The sequence below is a fragment of the Festucalex cinctus genome, chromosome 7, assembly GCF_051991245.1.
Source record: "Festucalex cinctus isolate MCC-2025b chromosome 7, RoL_Fcin_1.0, whole genome shotgun sequence".
Lineage (NCBI taxonomy): Eukaryota > Metazoa > Chordata > Actinopteri > Syngnathiformes > Syngnathidae > Festucalex > Festucalex cinctus.
Genome location: NC_135417.1, coordinates 6,565,395 through 6,586,142, shown reverse-complemented (window position 1 = coordinate 6,586,142; position 20,748 = coordinate 6,565,395). Strand labels below are relative to the sequence as shown.

The 20,748-nt window shown below is 38.1% G+C and overlaps 1 protein-coding gene across 14 annotated transcripts in view; it reads right to left on the bottom strand.

Moving 5' to 3' along the window:
- syngap1b (synaptic Ras GTPase activating protein 1b) overlaps nt 1-20,748 on the bottom strand; it is a 73,776-nt gene that overhangs the window by 47,323 nt on the left and 5,705 nt on the right. For all 14 annotated transcript variants that reach the window (XM_077527233.1, XM_077527234.1, XM_077527238.1 and 11 more), the window contains 2 exons: nt 10,813-11,069; nt 5,791-5,896 (listed from right to left, as the gene is read on the bottom strand). In XM_077527233.1, coding sequence (XP_077383359.1) covers nt 5,791-5,896; nt 10,813-11,069 — 363 coding nt within the window. The remainder of the gene's footprint in view (nt 1-5,790; nt 5,897-10,812; nt 11,070-20,748) is intronic.

The following is a 20,748-nucleotide window of genomic DNA, read 5'->3' as shown; positions in this document are numbered from 1 at the left end:
CTTGAGGCTCAGAGCTAAACCTCACATTTCAATGCACAAGACAACTGCGCGGAAGCTTCCTGCATTCACTTGGAAAAAAACAAACAAACAAAAAACAAAAAAAACATACCCCCAAAAAATTTATTTGTCATTGAATTGTTTCCAGTTGTACGGAAGCCTATTGCAAAAAAAAAAAAAAAAAAACCTCCTGTTTTTATGACTAATTTTTGTGGGAAACTTTTTCTTTTGAGTCCTGTTTTTTTTTCCCCCTGAATATTTTTTTTTCTAATTCCAAAAAACAGGGTAAAAAAAAAAAACATTATTTAAAAAAACCTAAAAAAAAAAAAAAATATATATATATATATATATATATATATGTTCCAAAAAACAGAGCACAGAAAAATAAAAAAAAATACTCAAAAAAAAAACAAAGCTGCCCCCAAAAATTCATCAGAAAAACAGGGTGAAAAACATTTATAAAAAAAAAAACAGAAAAAAAATTAGAATACTACATGTATTGAAGGCAAATTGTAAAATGTCTTGTTTATGTTGAAAAAATGATAAATGATGCTGTTTCTACTAAGCACTGTCTCAAATGTTCTCCAATTTCCATACTGTAAATGTTATCGGATGGTGTGGCGAGAAATGTTTCTTGGGAGGAGCAATATGGCCGCCTCATAAACCTCAAAAATCTTGGCCTATACGGCTATCCAGTCATATATATAGATCAGTGCCCGTAGTGCATTCTCGTCCGCCAGGTTGCAAGCAAGCAAAGCTGCTTCTGCTGCTTTCAAAGAGATGATGCGAGCGTCAAATGTCATTACAGTGTAGAAATGACCTCCACGTGCGCATACGCGCACGCACACGAGTTGGGCGTGCCTGGAGGTGACAGCATCGCGCCGAGTTGCTGTGTTGGCCTGACAACTGCTGCCTTCATCATCATCATCATCATCATCATCATCATCATCATCATCATCATCCTTATCCTCTTTCATTTAGTACAAACTGGAACATCACTCGACTGGAGTCACGTACCGTAAGCATACCGTACCGTAAACAGGCTTCGTTAGGTATTCCTTCATTTTAGTTTGCTTATAACCGGGGTTATTATAGATTTGGAATTTTGCATTTGAGTTAGTCTGATTTCGTTTTAAGTTTTGTTTTTTTAAATTTAGTTGCTTTTAATTCGTTTTCAGGGTAGCGCTGTTAGTTTTTATTAGTTTTAGTTATTTAATAAATTCTTAGTTTTAGTTAGTTTCAGTATTAGTTTTAGTTGTTTTTAAATATGTGTATTACTTGCGCACAATGTTAAAAAAAACAACTTTAAAAAGTCATTTTTCTACTTTGTCTCTGTCGATCGATGATGACATCACCTGTGCTGACGAAGGTAACAGCCAATCATGGATCACCTGTTTTCTTGGGTTGGTCAGAAAACTGAGCCATGATTGGTCGTTAGCACAGGTGATGTCATCATCAGTCGACAGCAAGTCGAAAAAATACTTTTTAAAGGTATTCATTGTACATAAAAATGAAGTTACCATAATAATATATAGAAAAATATGAACTTTTTTACTGCTGAAAATGGCTCAATGAGTCAAGTATCCCTTTAACTAAAAAAAACCTTACTTATAACAATATGAATCAAATACGGCATTCTGTAGTCAAATAAGCAATTTTCACATTTGATCATTTGTATTCGTTTTATGACATCGTTGGTAAATTGTTTTATTGTAACTTAGCAAGAAAATAATGTTCATAAAACAACATTTCATATTGTTTTATCAATTACAAATGTATTATTGTTTTTTTTAAATAACACGTGACGCATTGTTTTTGTGTATTTAATGTAAAAAGTAAAGTCCAACTGAAGCGATCCATCCACTAAAGAACAGTCCCGATACTGTCCTGATCATGATGAAGTTTGAAATGAGAGAATAATTCCCAACGCAGCCTGAGATTCACATAGCAATAATTCACATTTTATAATAAAAACAAAGGCCCGCCTGCTGATAATTTTGTATTTTTTTTAAGGATGCATAGAGCGGCTGCACAATAACAAAAGCTAATTTATTCCGTCTTTGCACAAATTGACAAACTCGGTTGCTGCACAAGTGCGTGCGTGTGCGCGCGTGTGCGTGTGAGAGAGTGGGCGCACTCACTCACACAAGAATTGAGTGACAGCGCGCCGAGTCGGACTCAGCTGTTTTTTTTTGTGTTTTTTTTTTTTTTTTTCCCATCCCAACGGCTCACACGCTGTCCGGAATATTAAAAGTGGAAGAGAACAACGCAGACGTTGCTTTTCCACACGCCGACACGACGCCAGTCAATTGACAGAATATATTTAAAAAATAAATTATGCTCACATCCATGCAAACTGCCGACCGACACCCAAAACACCCAAACCAGGAAGTCAATCATCAATTTGGAATCTTGTGCATTTGATTTTTTCCCCAACAAAGGGATGGAAAATAAAAAATGTTTTTTTGACTGTGATTCATCAAAACAATAATCAACACCAATGACAGGCAGTTTGTATAATCTTTGAATTGTATATTTTTTTATATCCGTTTTTATTTTCACTGTTCGACTTGTTTGGTAAGTTTTATATTTGTTGTTGCATAATAATCTTGACCATCTTGTTTATTTCGGTTGAAGAAGTGTTGAAGTTTTGTTTTTTTTGTATATGTAGTTTCTGAACAGTATATGATAAAGTATTTGTTTACATTTCTTTTCATGTGATCACTTTGTTCACTTTTAAGATTGTTAAAAAAATATATTTTTGTCATGGTTGGAATGTTTCTGGGGGAAAACATTGATTAGGTATTTTCTATTTATCAATTAACTTTCTCCTAATTTTGTCATTTGAAATTTGATTGTGAATAAGCAATTCATCAATACAGCTACCTTAATAAAAAAAAAAATTATATGCTATATCGGTGATACTGACCCTGTATCGTTCTTGTTTACTGCAAAACTGATGTTTGTTTATGTACAGCACTTTACTATATTACTATACTATACAGCAACGCCTGTTCTTAAAGCGCTTTATCAATGAAGTTGAGTTGAGTTGAGTCGCTGAGCAAAAAAAGTTGCCGTCTTTTGAGCACCCAAACGTTTTTGCGTGTTGCATTTGAGGCATTTATGTAAAGCGGCCCTTACATAACGAGGCTCGTCTTTCACCCTCGTGGGCTGCCGCTGCGATATTATCGGACTTAAGTGGGAAAGCGAGCGCTTGCTCGCTCTGCCTCGCTTTGAGTGACAGGAAAAAAAAAAAAAACGAGCGTCATCCAGCTCATCTTCATGTTGGTGAACAAACACGATTGACTGGCTGCCTACTTAACAGCCACTCTGCTCTTCTATTTCTAAACACTCCATTCGATCTTTCGATCATTCACTGCATGCGATCGCTATATACGTGTAATGGGGCCCAAAAGATATGGCTCCGGTGGTGGACGATACCGATATCGTTTCATCGGTGTTGAAAAAAAAAGAGTGATGGTGATTTTCTGATCAAACTAGGAAGTGAATGGTCATCAGTTGAGCGTTTTCACTGAGCTGTATATATATGACTGGGTAGCTGATAGCCCATAAATGCCCGTGCAAGCCGTTGAAGTGACAGGGCGGCCATATTGCTATAACTCACTTTTAACTCATTGACTGACGGTATTTTGTACTGATTTTGCAAGGCCCACAGAATATTGTGTTCTATTGTTATAAAAAACATGGAACTTCCGAAAAAAAAAGATTAGTCTATTCTTTCATCAGGGAAGAAAAAAAAGGGTATATTTCTATCTGTTTCTGTTTTAAAGCAATTAACATTAGAATATAGCTAAAGTTCATCATTTTTCACAAATCTATAATTTTGATTAAGCCCTGGTTGATCTCTTATACTCTGCTGCTACCTGCTGGCCGTTTTTTGTAATTACTACCATTGCTTTATGCGACCTCTTCATTTCAGAGGCTGCATCAAAGCCTTCTTCTGTATGTTCTAGCATTAAAAAAAACCGCTGGTAATAATTAAAATAGAACGTGTTTACATGTTTTTGGGAGCAAATGAGTTAAATGTCTTGAAATCTTTTGTTTGCAAATATGCTCCAATTATGTCAACAAATCAGTCATTTGAATCATCCACTTTTCTTCTCTTTTCTCTGTCTTTATTTGTGTTGATGTGTTTCAATGTTGTGCTTTTGCTTGCGTGAAGAACATGGACTTGCCTTGTGTATGAAACGTGCTCGCAAAATAAAGTTGCTTGCCTCATATACTGTACGTCAAAAACAAAACATAGTTGTGGCGTCTGTCAAGATTTTCATGTACGGTCCGCAACGTGAACCCACAGCGAGCGCAAACGACGTCGAGTAGCGGTTGCAAAGTGACGAAAGTCCTGTTTGAAATTCAGCGTGCAGCGGATGTTCTGCTGATCCCAGCCGGCTCGACTTGTGCTCGCCTTCCTTCGCGCCCGTCCTAATTAGTATTCGCTGTGGAGCGGGAAGGACAAGCTGCTGACCACGCCGATGACGGCCGGGAAACCTCCAGTTCCTTTTTTCCGCGTCACCTCTGCTCTGCTACGCTCGGATCAGGCTTCATGAAACTTGACTTCGACCGGGGCTGCGCCAAAATTGAAAAGGGCAACGTCAGACGGGCGACTTCCACGCAACAGGAATTATTAAATTCGCGGGTTCATCTTTCGCTGTTTCGCCGATTTTTTACAGCGTGTTTTTTGTTTATTTATTTATTTTTTGGTATTTGTGTGGCCGTATCTCTCGAAGCCTACGTCCAACCGGGGACGTACGGGCATCAGCGGATTCGTCTCCACGAGACCTCTCCAACGGTGAGAGAGTGCGTCAAAAGTATTAGCTCCTTTGCAGAGGCGTACTTTTACAATTTTCTCGACAAATGATACTATTTATCATCGCAGTGGCGTGTTGGGGAGGTGTGAAATATTTTTTTCTTTTGCCTGTTACAAATAATTAAGAATGCTTTTTGAGCCGCACTCCTTCAAACTCCCCAACCACTTCAAAGGGGATTTTTTAGCTGCCATTTTGTCAAGCGAGCCACGTCCGGTGTATGAAAATCCTTCAGAATGATTACGACGGCGACTCCAGCTGAAGTACACAAGGACGGCGGGAAGCTAAATATATCCCCGATTGACAGCAAATGAGGTGAGGAATGAAAAGGTGAGATGGGAAGCTTTTCATCTGAAGGCCTTAACAAGTGACAGGTAGATCAAAAAAAAAAAGAGAGAGAGATTTACAGCACGCCGTCGTCATTGTTGTTGCTAGGTGACCGATTGGCTAGCATGTGCGGCTAACACAACAGCTTCTCTTGGCTACATTGCTTGCCAATGTGGATTTTTTTTTCATCCAATCAGATTTCATCCTCCACGTGTTGTCAAGTGGATGTAATCTGCCCCTTCAAGGAGCATTGACCCGCTAAACTTCCAACGACTTACCCGACGGCGCCGTTTCCTCAACCAATCACAGTTCAAATTCCTCCACACTCACTGAAAGACATATTTTTTTCTGTCCTCTGATTGGTCAGTCACAGTAAAAATTGACACAGCCAGTCTGTTTACGATCTGCACACATTCCTCTTGAGCACGATGACTTTTTCACCACATTCTCACTGATTTTGCAAGGCCCACAGAATGTTTTGAATATTGAATATTTTTTTGCAGAAAATGAAAAATGATACAAAAGGATGTATATATATATATATATATATATATATATATATATATATATATATATATATATATATATATAATATATAATATATATATAATCTTGTGGGAAATGGGGCGTGCGTGCTCACCCATCTCGGGATGGTGTCGCCCCTCAACAGGAACGCTGACCGTGCGTCGCAGCAGCTTGTTCCTGTGCGACTCGGAGCGCCTCTCGCGCATCAGCAAAGGGTGGACCTGCAACAAGTGCAAAACCAATAGTGTAAGTCCAAAAAAAAAAAACAACAACAGTAGTGCCTTGAGATATGCGCATCTTGACTCTAAGGCTTTTTGAGATACGAGCTGTCTTTTGGCTGTTGTTGTTGTTTTTTGTTGTTTTTTGTCTCGGGATACGAGCACAAATTTGAGGTGCGCTTCAGAATTCTGCCGCTAGATGGCGCCGCTGGTAGCGCTATCAAGAGTCAATAGAAGAAGAAGAGGGAAAGCCAATAGGTTAGGTACTAGTGGTGTGCGATATTGCAAATGTTGATATCGATACCAAGTCAATACAGGGACAGTATCGCCGATACTGATAGATACTTTTCGAAAAATTATGGTATATATTTATTTTTTTTAATTAAGGTAGCAGTATCATTGAATTACTAAATCACAATCAATTTTTAACATTTAAGTGTTTTTTTCCTTTTTAAACAACAAAATTAGGATAACATTTGTTGATAAATAGACTTTAAATACTTTTGTAGACTTTATATACTTTATCAATGTTTTTCCCAGAAACATTACAACCAATACTTTTTTTTTTAACTTTCTTAAACATAGTGCACAAAGTGATTATAGGGGGAAAAAAAAGTACAAAAAAATAACGAAAAATTCATCACTTCTTTTTCAACATAAATAAACTAGATGTTAAAGATTACTATGCGCCAATTATAAAAAATAAAATATACAAAACAAATTATTTTTTTCAAGTACACAACTGTATGTGTTAAGGTAATCTACTACAAAGAAGAGATGCAAAACTAAACGACTAGATTGATATTTTCATGTCAGTATCGATCCAATATGGATACTGATTTCGGTATCGATCACATCAACATTTGGATCGATCTTCCCAACCACTAACAGTCGGACATTGAGGACGTGAATGGCGATTTGGTGCATCTCCAAAAGTTGCCCGAGTTTCAACCCCAAACAAGCGAGCGCTCGCCCTAGCTTGCGCGATGCTAATCCCACAGCAACCAAAACTTCAAACCTAAAAGTGTCGCTGGCTTTTGATTTGGAGACAAACACTGACCTGTATATATGACTGGATAGCCGATAGCCCATACGTGCCAGTGCGAGCCGTTGAATTCGCAGGGCGGCCATCTTGTTACTCCCACCTCCAATTTGGATACTGTAAATGTATCTTCAAAATGTTTGCTTTGTTCTTGTTTTGTTACCTTATTTTTTACTGCACAACCGATATTTATGTTTATGTACAGCACTTTGTATACAGCAATGCCTGTCCTTAAAGCGCTTTATAAATAAAGTTGAGTTGAGTATCGGATGGTGTGGCGAGAAACGTTTCTTGGGAGGAGCAATATGGCTGCCTCACCTCAAAAGTCTTGGCCGAATCGGCTATCCAGTCATGTATTCAGATCAGTGCTGCAAAGGAGCTCATGCTCTTTACACACTACTCTCACCATGAGAGCGCCACTGCCACCTACTGGAGTGGATGTAAAATTACACTTGATTCTAGTACGGCAATAAATAAATAAATAAATACAAATTGTTCCCTGAGGTCATAAATTGAAAAAAGCACAAATTTGTATCCTGTAAATTTATAGGATGGTGTGGCGAGAAACGTTTCTTGGGAGCAGCAATATGGCCGCCTCGCCACCTCAAAAGTCTTGGCCTATCGGCTATCCAGTCACATATATAGGTCAGTGGAGCCAAAGGACAAATTACAAACAAGAAAAACAAAAAAAAAGAGAGAGAAACTCATTTTGACATAAGAAATCGTGTTTTGCTTTTTCTTTGGCATGTTTTTCCCAACAAACCTGATTGAACGATTCCTTCAACCGTTCAGCTGATTTTTCTTTATCCCGTTGCCATGGAAATGATCAATTAAATGAAACCACTTTGATAATTAATCGTGGACCAAACGGGGAACAGCTTCCAAATGTCATGTCGATAGCAGGAGGACAGTTTGTTTTTTTTTTCCCAAGGAGTGCCAACATGAGTCATGAAGCGCAAGCACGCCCCCGACTGGCTCCAAGCGGCTTGACGAGACCACCCATGGAGGAAGGGGGAAGGGGAAACACCTGGAGGCCCATTTTACACGGCGGGAGGCGGAATGCGACAGGTCACGGATGGCGGGAGTTTGCAGACGTCATGCCGGGGCGGAACCGAGTGGCACACCTCCCAAAATTAGATTTATATAAAATATAAATATATATATATTTAAGATTGCTGATTACGGCTTTTTTTTCCCCTTGGTCTGAGGAAATATTCTAATATTTTGAGATAGGATATTTGAGTTTTCTTAAGCTGTAAGCCATAATCAGCAATATAAAAATAATAAAAGGCTTGCAATATTTCAGTTTATTTGTAATGAATCCAGAATGTATGGCATTTTTGCTTATTTAATTGCATTACAGAAAATAATGGACTTTATCACAATATTCTCATTTTATGAGACAGTCCTTTAAGTCATTTTATTTTACTTTTATTTTATTTACTTTTGCAATGTTACACAAAAAACATTCCCAGAGTTTATAAAATTTCCAATATTGGATTTAATATTAAGCCATTTTATTTATTTATTTATTTATTTACTTTTGCAATGTTGCACAAAAAATTGTCTCACCATTTATAAAATGAAAAAAATTGATTGTGTAACTGACTGACATGTTGCATGACAATAGTGTTGAAGAACGACAAATTTGTTGACAAAAAGTTATCTGTGAAGAAAACATTTGTTTAAAAAAAAAAATACACTAAAGTTTGAATATTGAGTTTCAGTGATGGTACAAAAAGAAATGATTTTCTCATTGGAAAAAAAAACCTATCCGTTTATGTCTTGAGTCATTTTATCGTAGTTTATCGTTGATTTATTATTACCTTACCAATATATCGATAAGGGCGGTATCATCATATCGTGAGATAGTTGTTATTGTGAGCTTTGTATCGCATATTGTGTGGACGTACCCACAATTATTTTTTATTATATTATATTATTATCATTATCATCGTTATTATTATTATTATTATTATTATTATTATTATTATTATTATTATTGTATATATATTTTTATTATAACACGTACCAATTGAAAAAGTAGAAGAAGGAGGATTTGGGATCTAAAAGAATCCTTGACGTATTTTTTGCCAACAGCATGTTATTAAGACACCTGGGAAGGATTTTCAATGGTGAAAAGAAAAAAGGATAACACTGGTTGAAAATCAGACTTTTACACACAAAAGGCTCTTTTGTTGTCATCTGATTGTGATGCAAATGCACATTGCTCAACGCTTGGAATGCAAAAAAAATAAAAAATAAGGAGACTTCAGAGGTTGCATAAGGACTCAGACGGCTGCTTTAGGACCACGTGAAAAAAAAAAAAAAAAGGCAAAGCCTTCCTTCCAGTCCAGACAATTGTTGCCACTAAAAATGTTTGGCGTGAAGGTCAATTGGCTGGCGGCAGACAAATTGCGCATGCGTGTCCTTCCTTTGCTTGCGTTTTCCAACAAATGGACACCCAAAGAGCAAAAATAATAATAATAATAAGCAGGCCTGGGTGGGTTTGGGTTGATCTCAAAACATGCATGAAATAAAAAAATTCAAATTCTATTTCATTTTGATTGTGTATTTATGATAATTGATACTCATTTCATAAAAGACCGTTTAGGTAGGAGTGTTAATTTTGATAATTTTGTATTTTTTACAAACAGGTTTATTTGAATTCAATGAAATTGAAGTAATAAAATGGAAAATAAAAATGGTTTATTTTGCTGAGAAATTCATGTTCATTTTTAAACCATATTACTTCTAAATTTGTGTGAGCATATAATTCACCAACCTAATTCATTCACAAAAGATTTAAGAAGTAAAAGTTTTTGTTTCGCTAATATTTACGTTGTTTATTTTATACACCAAAACCACTTCATAAATTAAATGATATGAATGTATTAAAAAAAAAAAAAAAAAAAAAAAAAAAAAAAAAAAAAGAATCAGTACATTTGAGTAAACCTATGTAGGGGAAAAAATCATCTGTCTGCGGGATGCTTAAATAACAAAATAGATAATTGATGAGGATTTTTAATTGATTTTAACTTAAGAACTGAAGTATTGATGGCTCCTCCCCATTTCTATTTTCAAACTGAAGGCTGAAAGAACTATTCGTGGCTCTCTTCCTCCCCCTAGTGGACAAATGCAGGGATGGCAGCCTGGACAGAAATCCATCAACATCCACTTGTGTGCCTTTCTGTGACTCAACCAGTCTCCTCTCTGTGGCGCCTGAAGCTCACTGGCCACCTTCAAGTTTGACTTTTCAAATATTGTTGACCAGTCTGGCCAAACGTATTAGGTAGGGAGCACTTCTCCTTTGCCACGCGGGCGTATGATCTTTGCATGCGTGTGCTCATAACAGGAAACTTGGAAAGGAGAAGTTTTTTTCTGTTTTGGGGTATACACCTGCATTGTTGTTATTATTTTTGAGCTCTTACACTTTAGTAACCATATTGACACATTTAAACCCATTTCAGGTTGGACAAAAATGTTCATATGACATATATAGATATGGACACGCCAACATCTCGTCTTTTTTAGGCTACAGTGTTGCCTCGCTATAACGCGGTTCACTTTTTGCAGCCTCACTGTATCACAGATTTTTTTAGTGCAATTTTTTTTTTTTTTTTTTTTACAGTAATGTACCTATTTTATAAAATTTATGAAGGTTTGAACATTGAGAATGTTTAAACAAGTAAGAAATGTAAACGTAAACGTAATATATAATTGAATATAATAAAATAAATGGAATGTAATTATTTTAAGAATTATTTTGATGTATTATTATTTATATGTTATTATTATTTAATATTCATTGTTATTATTTCATTTATTTAACAATGTATACGCGGCACGCGCCGGCAATGGCTGGCTGGCGTCCTACCTCTTCCTGGTCCAACATGTGGAAGGGCTTTCCGGGGCTCACGCGCAGACGGGCGTTCCAGCGGTCGGGCAGCGGGCGCTCGTTGAACGGATGCTCGAAGGGGGGGCGGCTGTAATGGGGGCGCTCGTAGGCAGGGGGGGCAGCGTGGAAGGCCAGGACCTGCTGGGAACGCTGCTGCTGCTGCTGCTGCTGGAGGAGGTGGTGATGATGGTGATGGTGGTGGTGGTGGTAGGAGGGGGGGGCGGCAAACCTTGCATCTGGACAGAGGCGGAGACAAAAGAGCTTCAGGTCAAGCTGCGTCATCAGGGAAGTCCCTCCCCACTCATATTAATCATTCCAAGTCAATCTCACAAGGGCGTTTACATGAAAAGTAACAAAGTGAAGGCTGCAAAACAGGTTTTTTGGGGGGGTTTTTTTTGTAGCCTACTATGGAGGAACAAAACTTATCAAAATAAATAAATTAAAAAATGATAAAAAGTGAAAATAAAAATGGATATAAAAAATATATATAATTCGATTGACATCTCTTAAAACAGTTTACAAAAATATTTTGGAAAAAAATAAGGGATTGACAAATAGGCATATTAAAAAATATCCACACACACACCCACACACGCACACAAAAAAAAAAAAAAAAAAAAAAAAAACATAATTTAGGATTTAGGACTAGTGGAAGACACCAGCCACACACAATCGCCTAATTGAGGCAAAATTAAGAGCATGCTCGCTCTTTGGGATTTTTATTTTTTATTTTTTAAATGGTGGATAAAGCTGTTGAAATATAAATGAGCCGCTGTCCCTAATGAACGCGGGAGGATTGCGAAGGTTTTTGGCGTGCTGCGAAAAGGTTAATCCCAAGCGCTCCTTCGCCACTTGAAGCACGTCATGTGCCGCTCATGAATATGCATCACTCATTTAGACGCCTTCAAACGAGAGGAGTCCATAACATAAAAAAAAAAAAAATCATCGTTTGCAAGTCTACGCATGTTGGAACTGCGAGTAGCCAGGTTTTTCCTGTGTACGAAATTCAGAGACGGCCGCCTCCACATCATTTGCAGTTTTGCTATAATTATAGTTAGTTTTAGTTAGTTTTGTAAACATAAAATGTAGTTTCAGTTAGTTTAGTTTTTTAACTCAACTCAACTTTATTTATAAAGCGCTTTCATCATTTATTTTATTCATTTATAAAAGTGAATAAAATGAAATGAAATTAAATATGTGGAGGAACTCAATGTGTGCTTGCATTAGCAAATAAGTGCCTCAGTATATATTTTTTATGTATATATTTTTGTATATAATATTTATAATATTTTTATAATATTTTTCATTGCTGTAATGTACAAAAGTACAATATTGTCTTTATTTTTAGTGTGACCTCATTTTTTTTTTTTTTTTACAATATTGTGACCTTTTCTTTGTATCGCCAACCCCCCGACAATATCGTGATAATTATCGTATCGTGACCTTCCTTGTTAGCGTGATAATATCGTATCGCTATTAGGGATGTAACGATACCGGCAATATCGTGATATTGCAATATTAGATCTCCCACAATATATCATCGTTGTCATGACACGATATTAAAAGCAGCACATCTGTTCAAAAAAAAAAAAAGGTCGGGTTGCTTTCCATTTGTGCAGTTCTAGTGACCTCTGGTGGCTAGTTGTTGTTTTTTTTGTGCCATTTAATTTTCACAAAGCATGTTTTGGCACTTATTTGTTTAAAATCCACGCTAATGGTCAGATGAACTGGAACGTAATATGCTTGTGAACAATATGTGGAGTAAGTGCCTCAATACATTTATTTATGTATTTTTATATATAATATTTATAATATTTTTATAATATTTTTCATTGCTGTATAACCACAATATTGTGGGGTTTTTGTTAGTATGAGACCTTTTTTTCTGACAATATTGTGACTTTTTATATCGTCAAGCTCCCCACCCCATAATTATTGTATCATGGCCTTCATATCGTGATAATATCGTATCGTGATGTTTGGATATCGTTACATCACACTGCAGGACATTTGTCCCTTCCCTCTGCAACGTCCTCTTGTCTTGTTTTTGAAGGTCAAACTTTTTGAGCTTTTCAGAGTTCAAACATCATCCGCCAGTTGATGAGGTGAGTGAATTTCTCTTATGAAGCATTTGAAAGTATCTGCTGCATATGAATGGATCAGGTTGAGATGTGGGCCAAAATCGGGCAAATTGCGCAACCCTAACCGGACTTGATTCATGTCGACGGGCCAAGGAAGAGTTTGCGAAACGCGCGAGTCAGCCTCGTCATCCAAACTTTTGCAAAGTCACGTCGGCCGCCGACTGACTCATCGCTCGGCCCGAGCTTTGCGACGCCGGCCGGCGTCCGTCCTGTCCGCACCCCCCCGAGGGTGCCCGCCAAGCCGAGTGCGCTGGACGTTTGACACGGCCAGAAAAACGCTGAGATGTCATCTTCACATCCTTTCGTCTTCTCTCACTTTTTTTTTTGTTCTCTCTCTGCGGGCGCCTTGCACATTTTCTGCCGTCCTTAGCACTTGACCAAAAGCAAAAGTAATAGTCGGTTCGGTCTCGCTCAACTGCACCCCGACGAGGCCTAATGTTGAATTAGACGCAAACAACAACACAGCTAAAAATAAAAGACGACGACAAAGTGTGTCCGGCTTCTCCGTTTCTCAGACTTGCAAGGTGTCATCGCCATCAAATATGTATGTCATCGTCATTGCCATTTTGGCTTTAACAGTCAATATTTGGCATTTTGAAAAATATTGGCTTCGGCTTTTTTACAAATCTGAAGGCCAATAAAGTTGGTGGTATTTCACGGAGTGGAGAATGCTTGCAAACATAGCGAATTTTGGATTTTCATCAAGATTTTATTGAGATGTTCACAGAAAGTTTTGACTTGACGAAAACAAATTGTTCAGGCAATTTTTGACTGTCTGCAAAGATCTTTTGAAACCTTTAACGAACCGTGATGAAAACCCAAAATGAGCTACATTCATGCATGCATTTGTCGCTCAGTGAGATACAGTACAGGGAAATTTTCATTTATGAATTTATTTCAATTTCCACTTCATAAAAAGATGACGCTGGCCCTGGAAACGCCCAACACGTTTTACTTTTTTAATTTAATTTAAAAAATTGACTAATTAGTAATTAAGAAATATGTTGAAATTTTGGAAAACTTTATTTACAGTAGAAAACGTTCATGAAGTATGTACTTGCTTAGTTTTTAATTTAACTTAACACATTTTGATGACCCCGAAAGTTCCCTGCAATTTTTTTTGTTATCATTTTTAAACAAAGCTTTCTTTTCTTTATATGCTTGATTGTTTTTCTTCCATGTCGTTTTTGGGATTGTGAGATAGTGATGGACCGATATGTTTTTTTTCTAGCACCGATACCAAAACCGATTATTAGAAGTCAAGGAGGCTGATATTCATTTGCAGTAAAAGAGAAAATATTAGCGTCAAAATTTAAAAAAAAAAAAAAAGAAAAACTTTGTTGAAATGCCATTTTTGACATTTTTTTTAACACTTTGATGTTTTTTATTTTTTTTTAAAACTTAAAATAAAGTCTAAGTCTAAAAAACAATTTCGTTAACAGAATAATATAAAAACGAAAATGCTTTTTAAAAACCAAAAACTAACAAACTACATTTTATGTTTACAAAACTAACTAAAACTAACTATAATTATAGCAAAAATGTGCTTCGTTTTAGTCTTTGCTGATTAATTTAAATGCATGAGCCTTTGGGGATGATTTGAAATGTGATTTTTTTTTTGTAGATTTATTTGGATATTAATCGGAATAAGGACGTTTGAAAGTGCGTCACACAGAAGTCATCTAGCAGCATCCAATAGAAAAGCACCAAAAGAAGACGTTGTTCCATGCTATTTTTTTTAAATATTGCACACAAGTAATACACATAAAAAAAAAAAACTAAAACTAATACTAACACTAACTAAAACTACGCATTTATTAAATAACTAAAACTACTAAAAACTAACAGAACCACCCTGAAAACTAATTAAAGCGAACTCAATTTAAAAAACAAAACAAAACGAAATCAAAACTAACTCAAATGAAAAAAAATTCCAAAACTATAATAACCCTGTAGAGAAGCAAATGTGGAAGTTGACCGGCAGCTCATCTGCACTTTTATTTCTTTTCCTCCTCGTGGTGTTTTTAAAGGCCTCGCCGCTCCGCCAGCGTCCACACGGCGGCGCCGCTTGCCGCGCATGCTGCCTCCTCCGCTCCGCCCCCGACGTCAGCCAGCGCACAGGAAACGAGGTTAGCGCCCGAGAGATGTCACTTCCGATACGCCCACTCCCGCTCGCTCTCTCGCTCGCTCTCGCACGCCCCCAGCCTATCGCCATGACAACCCAGAAAAGAAGCGAATAGAAGTGAGGAGATGAGGGGACGACGGATGGAGGGAGGGAGGCAGAATTAGGGATGGAGGAGAGGAGAGTGGGTGGGTGAGGAAAGGGGGGATGTGGAGAGTGGGAGAAAGAGGGAAGAAGGGAGGGCAGATTTTTGGGAATAGGGAGCCCGTGTCTTGTTCCCATAGCAACGCAGCCATCCGTGAAATAGCGACGAGTCGCTCGCTCGTCTCTCTCCGTTTATCTCTCCATCCCTCGCCCCTTCTCCTCCTCCTCCTCCTCCTACTTACTATATATACACACGCACACGCATGCACATGTAGCGTGAAGTTGGCGTGAGGACGCGGCCGTCCAAATGGCGCTAAACGGTATGGGAAGCATGATTGGCTGCCCCCGCAATATTTTCAAGCCACCCTTCTTTCAGTCCCAATCTCCAGTTGCCATCCTTCCGTGCAGTACCATGTTGTGCCACAACATGCCAGGTGGCAGCACTGAGCTCTACTAGAAGACATGCACAAGGAGAAGAAGCTGACAAGGTTCCCAAATAAAATTGTGCGATAGAATCACTGATTTATATCATACTGTATATGACTGGATAGCCAATAGGCCAAGACTTTTGAGGTGGCGAGGCGGCCATATTGCTCCTCGCAAGAAACGTTTCTCCCCATACGGTCCTATACATTTACAGGATCCAAATTGGACGTTTGAGACAGTACTTCGTAAAAACAGCATGATTTATGGTGTTTTAAATGTATTAAATATAAAAAAAGAGGACTTTTATTATTATTATGTTATTATTATGTTGTGTTGTTAATCCACGCACACGTTGAGTTCCTCCACATATTAACTCGCTTCACAGGCATATTACGTTCCTCTTCATCTGACCATTAGTGTAGATTTTAAACATAGAAGGGCCAAAACATGCATTATGAAAATTAAACTGTCTCAAAAAAAGTAGCCACCAGAGGGTGCTGAAAAGCATGAAAGAATGTTATATTAATGGAACGGTAACCCTTAATATTTTATTTCAATGCTGTTCTAACATGAAACAGATTACAACCTGTATAAGACTGAAGTTTCAGGTCAATAAATAATAAATTTTCATGCAAATCTTACACTGTACAAGTTTACTGATTAGTATTTTCTCCATTTGAATTAAACAAAAATCGCAACAATCGACTTATAAATTCCTATCGGGATTAATCGGCATCGAATCGAATCGTGACATATGAATCGTGATGCGAATTGAACCGTCAGGTACTAGGCAATTCACGCACCTAATAAAATGTAGTGTCAGGTATTTTTTTTAAAAAGCTTCTTTTTTTTTTTTTTTTTTTATTTTAGTTTTGTTTTTTCCGTTCGTTTTAGTTAACTAAAATAACCTTGATTACTTGTCGACTATTCAATGAATTATGACTGCTCTAGTGTCGCCAAAAAAAAAACAAAAAAAAAGTCCAGTAATTGGCCGCCACCGCTACAAACAAGACACCAAAAAAAAGGCCCAATTGTTGTGTTGGCGCTGTGGTCATTGTTGTCGGCGCTGATGACGAGTGCCTCGTTGTGCATTCGTAGTGGCCTGATCATCACAAGGTGCCAGTCAAAGGCCACTTGGCAAATCAAGCGACGACAACAAGCTCGCGGCCATTCAAGCTTTGGCCCAAAGCAAATAGTTCCTCTTTTAGCTGCCAAGCGACCTCGGCCGCCTCCTCCTCCTCCTCCTCTTCCTCTTCCTCCCTCCTCCTCATCCTCTGCTCGCTCTCGGGCTTCCCACTCACTTCCACTCACTCCCACAACACTTTGCCACTTGATTTCCTCCCTCGTCCCCGGCCAGCGTTTACTCCTTTCGCGTTTCTTTCAGCTCATCTCGCCCGCCGTCAAAATGTCAAAGTCAACTGCGAGGAGGGGACAATCGACAAATCCACAAGTCCACGCAACACCATCAAATGTCGCTAATCCTCACCAAAGGCAAACGTATTCACGCTCCCTACTCGAGTACAAGTACACATAACTTGTGTAAGTACAACTGCAGATACGGTACAAAGACGCCGGTAAAAGTACAAGTCTTTAATTCCAAGGTGAAGTTTGCCATTTTCAAACTGCGAGCAAGATTTGAATGTGGCCTGACTTGACTCCGCCTCCATATGCGTGTTGCGCACCAAAGCCAAGCCCCTCACAAACACCAACGCTTGGGGTGGGAACCGCTGGGTATATCGCACAATACGATACGACATGCGATACGATATGCGATACAAGGCCCACGATAACGATTATCTCACGATGTGACGATACCGTGATTAGCGATATATTGGTCAGGTCATAAATCCACGATAATCTACGATAAAACGACTCAAGACATAAACGGATGTTTTTTTGTTTTTGTTTTTAATGAGAAAATCGTTTCTTTTTAAAGCACAATATTCAAACTGGTGTCTTCTTCACAGTGAATACTTTAGTGTATTTTTTTTTAAACAAATACAAATGTCTTCTTAACAGAGACCATTTTCTGTCAGCAAATTTGTGTCTTTCTTAAACACAATTGTCATGCAACATGTCATCAGTAACAGTCAAGCGTTTTATTTTATAAACTGTGACACCATTTTTTTGTGTAACGTTGCAAAAGTAAATAAATAAATAAAATTACTGAAATAGTAAATCAATTAAATCCAATGAAATCAATAATATCCCTTTAAAATGTTAAAACTGAAGATATAATAGACATTTTTCATGGTAACATATGCAAAACTGGACAGATAAATGTCTTCCAGAAGTCAAAGTAAGCTGATGAGTCTTCTTCACCTGAAGACTTGTGTCCTTTTGTGAGGACTAAGCAGTTAAGAAAATGGATGGATGGATGGATGGATGGATGACTAAAAGTGGAAATAAAACCGGATATAAAAAAATATTATTCAAAAATTAAATACATATGCATATATATATTGCTCTTTTTATTTCCAATTATATTTATTTTTTTATATAATTTTCCAATTATAATTTATTATATCCATTTATATTTTCACTTTTAGTCATTTATTTATTTATTTATTGAGTCAAGCTGCTCACTCGACCAATGACAGGCAGTTTGCGACGGGCAGAGTCCAACGCAAGACACGCTTAGGACCGCCCCCTCATTTGAATAACATTTCCACTTGGCAGTATGGCCCAAAACTGCCAAAATTCTAAATAAATAAATTCACTAAAAGTGAAAATAAAAACGGATATAAGGGATATATATTTTTTGCTCTTTTTTTTCCATTTATTAGAAATTATCCCAAAAAATAAATAGAAATGATTTATATTTATTTTTGTGGATTATTTTTTCATTATACTTTTATTTTATATCCATTTTATCATCACATTTAGTCATTCATTTATTTATTGAGTCATTTATTTATTTAGAATGTTGGCAGCTTTGGTCCTGCATCGGATCGGTGGGGGTACTCGAGGACGACGGTTAAGAACCACTGACGGTCCACGGCACTTGTTGGAGCGCGTTTCGTCGTCGGCTCCTCGTTTTGCGTGTCGCCTGAAAGCAGGCCGAGCGAGCCCGCGGGCCGTCCCAAAGAGGAAAAAAAACGAACAATTATAGTCGGGCGTCCCGGAACCCGGCAGATAGACGAGGAAACTGTGTCGTTGCCTTATTAGCCGAAAGGGTTGCGGCGATGGAGGAAAACTTGCGCGCCTTATCACACCGCCCCAGGACCGTCTGACAAAAACAATTGGCCATCGGGGGAGAACGGGAGCAAAAAAAAAAATAGCTGACGTTCAATTAATCGGGGAGATAAACTTTGCCGTGTGTTTTAAGCATCCCGGAAAGATGCAGCCGTCATCAGAGCAGACGGACGCTCCGGCTCAACTCGCAAGCAAAAAGCATGAATCGGCATTTTTGCTGTTCATGGATTCTTGTCACCCAGTTAGGCGTTTGAAAGGCGGAAGCGTGCCGTCAAAAGTTTGCCAAGTGCTGGCGGAAGATACGGCGAGACGGACAAAAAGTATCAGGACAGATGGACACTTGCAGTCCAGTACAATACAGTAGGAGTGTGACGATATATCGATATTGCGATAAATCGTGATACTTTGTCTCCCGCCCACACAAACATTCATATCTCAAAGCGTCTTTCCTCAAGGAAATGAATGGAAAAGACTTGAATCCATCCACAAAAATCCAGGATCATTCAGACGATGATGGAAATGAGGAGTGTGACGATATATCGATATTGCAATAAATGGTGATACTTTGTGTCCTGCCACACAAACATTCATATCTCAAAGCGTCTTTCCTCATTGAAATGAATGGAAAAGACTTGAAGACTTTGTATCCCAGCCACGCACACATTCATATCTCAAAGCGTCTTTCCTCATTGAAATAAATGGAAAAGACTTGAATCCGTCCCAGAACACCCCCAAAAATCCACGATCATACAGACATGATGATGGAAATAAGGAGTGTGACGATATATCGATTATCGCGATAAATCTGCATACTTTGTCTCCTGATCGATTATCGATGCGCCTACGTAAGTATCGCGATATTTGTAGTTTATATACAGCCACTATAACGGCTCCATTGTTGATGACTTATTGAGCAATTACTTGGCGTCCCACCAGGGGGAGCACCTCGTAAGAGTGGCGGAGAAATGGACGCAAGTCTTCAGGCAAAGAAGACTCATGATGAGCTTACTTTCACTTGTGGCAGACATTTATCTGTCTCAGTTTTGCATACATTTATATGAAAAATGTGGATTATATCTTCAAGTTTAACATCTGAAAACATATTTTATGTTTCGACTTTTTGAAGCACACAATTTATATTGTGTGCTTGAATATTGTGCTTCATTGATGGTACAAAAAGAAACAATTTTCTCAATGACAAAAACAACAGTTTATGCCTTGAGTAGTTTTATCGTAGATGATATCAATCATCGCGGTATCATCATATCGTGAGATCATCATTATCGGAATCCTTGTATCGCATATCATATCCCTACGATACAGTGTTAAGACGGGCAAGTCATAAGAACGTGCGGACGTTTGAGGATTTATCTCGTCACGGTGGCGAGTCCCCCCCCCCCCCCCCCCCCCCCAACGCAGGTGCAATCAGCACAGCGAGCCTTGACCACACACCTGAGGTCGGCGCTTTTATTACTTGTGGAGCGTGGAATTCATCTTGTCATCTGTGCGGAGTCGCAGCATGTGGCGCTAGACAGAAAAGCAAAAAAAATCGGTCCTGCTCCAGTAGCGGCCGGGTGCATTTGATATACCCGAGTCTGTGATTAATTAACAGTCTATATATTTAATATAATAATATAATATATAATTTATTAATATTATATTTAACCATATATAATATTAATTGAATTAATGAATTAATCAATGAATAAACATGAGTAATTAGTCCGTCCCGCTTTGCTTGGACGTGGATGCTCTGCAGTCAGGTCGGCGTCGAAGCTTCTGCAAAATGTTGTCACGCCAGACGATTGTGTTGACGTCTTCTAAAATTGGCCTCATTAGTTTCCCCTTAAGCCGGCCATTAACAACAAAAGATTGATTGTGTCGACA